Source organism: Austrofundulus limnaeus, unplaced genomic scaffold, assembly GCF_001266775.1.
Source record: "Austrofundulus limnaeus strain Quisiro unplaced genomic scaffold, Austrofundulus_limnaeus-1.0 Scaffold287, whole genome shotgun sequence".
NCBI lineage: Eukaryota > Metazoa > Chordata > Actinopteri > Cyprinodontiformes > Rivulidae > Austrofundulus > Austrofundulus limnaeus.
In genome coordinates, this window is record NW_013952689.1 from 600,910 (window position 1) to 608,358 (window position 7,449).

General features: G+C 39.4%; 1 protein-coding gene across 7 annotated transcripts in view; it reads right to left on the reverse strand.

Moving 5' to 3' along the window:
* Nucleotides 1-7,449, reverse strand: part of akap12a (A kinase (PRKA) anchor protein 12a) — a 16,723-nt gene that overhangs the window by 4,833 nt on the left and 4,441 nt on the right. For 2 of the 7 annotated variants that reach the window (XM_014021313.1, XM_014021311.1), the window contains exons 2-3: nucleotides 4,916-5,015; nucleotides 8-4,800 (exon numbers count right to left, since the gene is read on the reverse strand). In XM_014021313.1, the coding sequence (XP_013876767.1) occupies nucleotides 8-4,800; nucleotides 4,916-5,015 (4,893 nt within the window). The remainder of the gene's footprint in view (nucleotides 1-7; nucleotides 4,801-4,915; nucleotides 5,016-7,449) is intronic. The other 5 variants (XM_014021312.1, XM_014021315.1, XM_014021317.1 and 2 more) reach the window with 5 other exon arrangements.

The following is a 7,449-nucleotide window of genomic DNA, read 5'->3' on the forward strand; positions in this document are numbered from 1 at the left end:
TTTCCACTTTAGCTTGTGTTTCAGTTTCCACTTTAGCTTGTGTTTCAGTTTCCACTTTAGCTTGTGTTTCAGTTTCAACTTTAGCTTCTGCTCCAGTTTCCGCTTCAGTTTCCACTTTAGCTTCTGCTTCAGCTTCCACTTTAGCTTCTTCTTTAGGTTCTGCTTCAGTTTCCACTTTAGCCTCTACTTCAGCTTCTGCTTCAGTTTCTACTCTAGCTTCTGCTTCAGTTTCTGCTTCAGTTTCCACTTTAGCTTGTGTTTCAGTTTCCACTTTAGCTTCTACTTCAGCTTCTGCCTCAGCTTCTGCTTCAGTTTTTGCTTCAGTTTCTACTCTAGCTTCTGCTACAGTTTCTGCTTCAGTTTCCACTTCAGCTTGCGCTTCAGTTTCAGTTTCCACTTTAGCTTCTACTTCAGCTTGTGCTTCAGTTTCTGCTTCAGCTTCTGCTTCAGTTTCAGTTTCAACTTTAGCTTGTGTTTCAGTTTCCACTTTAGCTTCTACTTCAGCTTCTGCTTCAGTTTCCACTTTAGGTCCTACTTTAGTTGGACATTCTGGTTTATCCTTTTCCCCGGTGTCAGCTGGTGGAAATTCATCCTCTGGTAGAACTTCCTTATCAAGAAACTGCTCTCTTCTGTCTTCAGACTCCGAAGTGGCTTCTTGTCCAACTTTAGAGATTTCTTTCACGTCAATCATTTTTTTGACTTTAGAACATTTGTTAACTTCAGATATTTCTGGAAATTCAGCTACTTCTTTAAAATCTGAAACTTTGTTAGCTTCAGAAACTTGGGAGACCTTTTTAACTTTAACCATGTCTTTGACTTCAGAAACCTCTGCCACTTCAGATACTGCTTTAACTTCTGAAGACTTCTCAACTTCATATTTTTCAGGAACTTCAGCTGCTTCTTTTTTCTCTGAATCTTCCTTAGTTCCATATACTTCTGTAACTTTATGTACTTTTTTAATTTCCAAAATGTCTGCAAGTTCAGATCTTTCTTTAACTTGTGAAAGTTGAAATATTTCTTTATCTTCAGATACTTCTGTGAGTTTAGAAACTTCACCTTGAAATACGTTTAGAACTTCTGTGGATTCAGCTTCTTTAACTTCATGTACTTCAGAACCTCCATCTTCATCTTCTTGTGTCGATTTGTTTTCCTGCTCATCACTGACATTCTCCTGGTTCTGTTTATTTGTTCGTCCTTCAGCAGCAGCAGTACTTCCTGTGAACAGTAAGCAGTGAACTGGATCCATTTGTGTCTCTGATGTTGTCAGTCCTTGTGTTGCCTCAGTGTGATCAGTTTTAGTTTGTTGTTCTGTGTTTTCAGCCTTATCACTTTCGTCTCTGAGAAGTTCCACTGTTTTAGTTTGACTTGTATTTATCTCAGCTTCTGCAGAGTTTCCTGTTTTTAATATGTTCTTTATAGACTGAGCTTCACACATTTCTGATTCTGCTGTCAAATCTTGTGTAATTTCTTCTCGTGTCACTTCAGTTTGCTCAGCTGTTTGTGGTTCTGTGTTATGTTGCTCAGTTGTAATTTCAGTCTTTTGTTCTGGTACAGTAGGTTTTGAGACTGCTTCTTCTTTATTAAGGGACTGAGCTGCGTATTTGTTGGACTCAGCTGTTGGTTCTAGGAGAACTTTTGTTTCTGAATCTTCAGGAAAGTCAAGCTGATCTTCAGCTGTTTGTGGCTCTTTTTCAGACTCGTTTGTTTTTTTATGGAGAGACATGGTTTGTTTCAGTTCATCTGGTGCATTTTTTTCTTCTGTTTTGAGAGACTGAGCTGTATCTTCTTCTAGTTTTAATGCTGGTTCTTGTTCCGCTTCTAGTTCTTCTGAAAATCCAGTGTGGTCAGTTTTAGCTCCATCTCTTTGTGGCTTAGTGTTTTCTTGCTCATCACTTTTTTTGAGGAGACACTCAACATGTTTTGATTCATCTGGTGTGTTTTTTTCTGGGAATGTTAATTCAGTATTTAGGGACTGAACCAAATCTTTTGGTTGTAATGTAGGTGCTGCTACCACTTCTAGTATGTTTGTTTCAGGTGTTGGAGTATAGTCTGAGGGTTGTACTTCACATGACTGAACATCAGCCTCCCTTGAGGCTAACACAGCCTTTTTCATGGTCTCAGGTTCATCTGCTGATGTAACTGTTGTTTCCTGTTCCTGGAAGTCTGTTTTGGAGAAGAGCTTTTCTTCTTCTTGGGGTAAATTCTCTGTAGACATGGCTGACACAGGTTCCACCACCTGTTGGGTCTCATCACTTATTTCTGGTTCTTTAATCTTTCCTTGTTCCTGTGAAACATCAACCTGATAAACTTCATTTGGCTCAGAAGTGACGAAGCGCTCGGTGGCGACCTCGGACACAGTTTCAGTTAGAAGACCTTCACTGAGGTGGGAGAGGGTCTCGGTTTTGGCAGTCACCGTAAGTTCACAAACTGCATCAATTTCTTCAGCTCTCAAGCCTGTTTTAAAGGCAGTCACATCTGAGCTGCTGTGTATTTCCAGAACTTTGAGCTGGTTTGTTACCAGTAAGTTCAGTAGTTGATGTGAGACAGAAGAAACAACTCTTTCAGAACTTAGCTCCTCTGAACCCACTTCCACTGCCACTGGGCCTACAGAGATGGTCTCAGAAACCTGCTGCAGCAGTGACTCTGTGTTCACACTGATGTGTTCTGCTGGTACAGGTGTTGCGTTGCCAGATGTTTTTTCTGACTCCATGAACTGGGAAACAGCAGAAATCATCTCTGTTTCGTCTGCTGCAGTATCATCCACCGGCTCTGGAGCAGTTATGGCCTCAGAAGTGATCTCTATCAGGTCGTCTGCAATGGTTTCATCTCTTGTTGCCTCTTGGAAATGTGAGGCTGGAGTGTTCTCTGTGGTGACACCTTCCTCTGGAATATCACTGAGCTGCTGATGTTCACTGCTTGTTTCTGCAGGTTCATCTGGTTCTTCCTTTTCTGAAGCTTCTGTAAGGTTTGGACTCTCCTTTGCTCGTGTTGGCAGACTGTCACAAGTTAGAACTGACCCTGTTTTCTCATCAGGAAGGTTCTTTTGGAGTTCTTTCTCTTTTTCTTCTTCTGATGTATAACTTTGCTTCCTTTGTATTTGGATCTGAACCCGTGTCTCTGCTGTATCAAATTCACACAGTGGAACCACAGCAGGGGTCTCAGAGTCCTCATTACCTGATGATACCTCAGCATCAGCCTCATCTGAAGACACTTGTCTTTCATCTAACTTCCTGTCTTTTCTTCCCGGCAGAAGTCTCTTTATGGAAAAGGAGGAATCATCTTGAATAACGTCACTGATACTTTCATCTTCATCCTTTGCTTTTCGTTTTGGGGTGACGAGATTTTTGAAGGATTTCCACGCTGACTTTTCCTCACCCTCTGAGGGACTTCCTGTCTGATTGAGAGCCGAAGACAGAACCTGCTGCATCTCATTCGGTGATTCTACAGGTGTCTCTTTAGGTTCATTGTCCTGCTTTTTACCTGCGTTATCCTTTGGAGGTGTTTCATCGTCTGAGTCTGAAGTTTTCCGGCTTCTCCTCCTTCCAGATCCACATAAAACAGCTTCCCATGACACAGATGAATCTTTTCTCTTCTTTCCCTCGTCTGTGCTCGGATCTGATGTTGGCTCTCCTTCACCTGGTTTCGCTCCATCCACAAAGCCTGGGATTTGTCCCTCCTCCTGGTCCAAAGACGGCCTCTTCACGTGTTTTTGTGGAGTCATAAGTTTTTTGAACGAAGCCCAGGCTCCATCATCGCCCCCTGCTGTCTTGGCAGAGGGTTGTGCAGGAGTTTCCTCCTTCTGGTTGTCAGATGACTCCGTAGAGGACTGGAGCTGATCTGAACTGTGTTCACCAGAAGCGAAAAGCTTGGCATCGCTTGATTTTCTGCTTCTCTGTTTTTTGGAGAGTCGTTTAAAACTAGAGCTTGACAGTAGTCTTTTCAAGGGACTGGCTGGGACTTTGTCTTTTTCTTGAGAGTCGATGATGTCAGTTTGAACCACAGCTGTATCTGTGGCTTCAATTGACTCTGCAGCCTGGTTTTCCTCTTTCGGTTTTGTAGCTGGAAGAGAAACGTTCTTCTCATCATGTTGATCTTGCACAGAGTCCTCAGCTGCCTCTGCAGCCACTTTTACCTCCTCTGACAATTCTTTCTCAGAAATTTTGTCTTCCACGAGGCTCTTTCTCTTTCGAAAGCTAGAGAAGATCCCAGTTGTAAAAAAGCGTTTAAAGGGCGTAGTGATCTCAGTTCCATCAGGACCAGCGGGAGATGTTGGATGTGGTTCTTCTTCTGGTTTGTCATTTTCTAGAATTGTTGAAGTTGTTCCTGCAGCTGCATGAAGAGATGAACCTTCCTCTTTGGGTTCTGCGTTCTTCTCTGTCTTTTCTACAAACTCCAGAGCTGCAGCATCTGACAGTGTCTTACAAGTTGTTGATTCGTTATCATGAGCCTCTTGTGCTTCAGTATCTGTCTTCTGTTGAGCCTCTTTAATTTGGATTTCATTTACATCATCTCTGAAGTCTTCTGGTTTGTTTGGTTCCTCGTCATGTGCATCTCTCACTACTGAGTCTTTGTCAGCAGAGCCTCTTTTTACTGTCAGCTTAAAGCTAATGTTGCTGAAAAATCTTCTGAAACTTTCATTGATGTCATTCTTCTTGGCATCCATTTCTATCATCTCATCTGCATCAACTTGATTAGCAGCATCTTCATCAGGCAACTCCTTTAAAATGATTGCATCATTTTTCCTGGGTGTCTCATTTTGTTCTGATCGCTCTGAAGCATCGATGTCTGCAGAAAAGACAGCTAAATCAAAACATAGAATCATGAAAACACTTTAGTGACATCAGTTAGATGAACTGATTCATTGATGCTTGTACAGTTTGTAAATCAGCAGAGACTTATAAACACGAGTACTCACCCTCGACCGCTGTTTCCTCCTCACAGTGACCATTTAATGCTGCAGCAGAGCTGTCTGCTTTTCCACTCATCTCAGCTATCTGCACATTGTTTCTGACAACCTAAAAAATGTAAAATATATCTCCCGTCAACAAGCAGGATTTTACAGCTTAAATACAGAAATCAGCAGCCAGTTTAACCAAAGCAATCATAATCATCAAATCAATCACTTCCTTAAAGGTAGAAAATTTATGCCGACATTTTAAAGCGTGTCAATGTTGCTGCCTGAAAAGCTTACAGATATTACGTTTTTCTTTCTAAAACCCAATGATAATTTGGGACTTCTTTTTCTAATTATCTGAGCTGACAAAATACCACACTGCAAAAACTGTCCATCTAACCAAGTTTTAAAATCTTATATCTTAGTGCTATGAAAATCTTAAACCAAGTCAAAAATTTAAATACACCTCATTTGTATTGGGTACCATTGCCCTTAAACTGTACACTGCAAAAACTGTCCATCTTACCAAGTTTTAAAATCTTACATCCAGCCAAAAAGTCTTTTTGATCTTGTTTTGAGACTGATTTACTAAACAAGAACTGATTGTGTGAGAATAATAATCTTGTTTTCAGAATGTGTAAGATTATTTGTCTTATTAGCCTGAAAATTTGACTCAAATTAAGTCAAAAATTTCTGCCAATGGAGTAAGAAAAATTTACTTGGTAAGATTCTTGATATAAGAAAAAATTGAGTCAAATCAAGTATTTCAAGAATCTTACCAAGTAAAATTTTCTTACTCCACTGGCAGAAATTTTGATTTAATTTGAGTCAAATTTTCAGGCTAACAAGACAAATAATCTTACACATTCTGAAAACAAGATGATTATTCTTACACAATCAGTTCCTGTTCAGTAAATCCGTCTCAAAACAAGATCAAAATGACTTTTTTGGCTGATATAAGATTTTAAAACTTGTTTAGGTGGACAGTTTTTGCAGTGCAACATGTAACAACTGTAAAACACAAACAAAAAAACAACAACTAGTTTTTCCTTTATTTTGAAGGTAGAGGCTTAGATTTACTTGGTTTTCATGATATATTCAATATATTATGTTAGGACTACAGTACATAAAAAATGGTAATTGTAAAAAATAAGTAAAAAGTCTTTATGTCCTTTGGTGACCTGAATTATACAAACACACACTCACGCACAAACATTAAAAAAATCAACATCATTCAAACCACTCTTTTATATCAATACCAACACATCAAAACCATTTCTGAGCCATTCAGATTTTTTACCTCCATGCATTTTGCAAGATAAGAGAACAAGTCCTCCAATAAAACTCTATGTAATAAAGGTCTGAAGCCCCTGGGGGGTTGGGGGTTGTCATCCATCCTAAAACCTGTATTCCTATTATTTTGATAGTATAGGCTTAGATTTATTAGGTTATCGTGAAAAAAGTACAATAGTATGTCAGAATTACAGTGCATCAAAAATATCTTGTTATAATGGAAGTCAATGGGACCAAATTGGGCCCTAGGGTAAAGAGTGTATGGTTGGTGTGTATGTCCTATTCTAAACACCCTAGAGTAGAGTGGGTCATGGAATTTGAAAAATTGTCTTAAAAAAACAAATCCTGGCCAAATATTTAGAATCAAAAATAGAAAATTAGCAGAATGTACACATTTGGTACCCTAAGGTGCCACAAGGGTTAAAGTAGTGCTAGCATTACTTGAGTACAATTGTTGGGTATTCTACGCACCTCAGGTAACCACACACCCACTTTAAATAAAACAGGCAAAATAACAGTGTACAAAATGAAAGACTCGGTCACTGAGCAGGAGCTATAAATCATGTTGGAAAAATGTGTTCTTGTCACATGTTGCTTTACAATGTTTTCTGTAGTAGATGCAGAGGTGGTTTTATTCATTTTGGGGCTCAAGGCACACAAACAGAACCTCCACTCAAATATTTTGTAATCTGGGTTTTTATATTTAATTTCTGCACAAACGTCTGACCTGTTATTTGATTTTTATCGGCAATAATTTATCTAAATCTCCTCCTAGCCTTTTGTTTTGGTAGTGGTAATTTTCTGCTCACCCGTTAGCTGTATCTGCTGGTAGCTTATTTTAGTTAGCATTAGTGATACTGCAAATGACTAAGTTTACTTGCAGCACAGCATTTGTGATGTCAGTATTGGAGATACAAATTTTGTGCTGAAAGTTTATGAAGTGTTTTGTTAGGCCTGAGGCAACAGCATACATCTGTCTGGTTAGTCCACCACTGAGGAGAGGTCAACACAAAAATATACATTTTTAAACAAAATTCAGAGCTCATATGGAAGTAATCGAGAGTCTCTTCATTCTGAAAAGATCTGAGTGAAATCTTTTGGAGACTAGTTAGTGACTCGGATCCAGTAAGTTTGTTGTTGCATTATGAGTAGGCTCTGGATGTTTCTGGACAGATTAAATACAAAATTACTTATATTTTCTACAAGACTATTGTGCCCCCCTCCACACGCACACACACACACACACACACACACACACACAC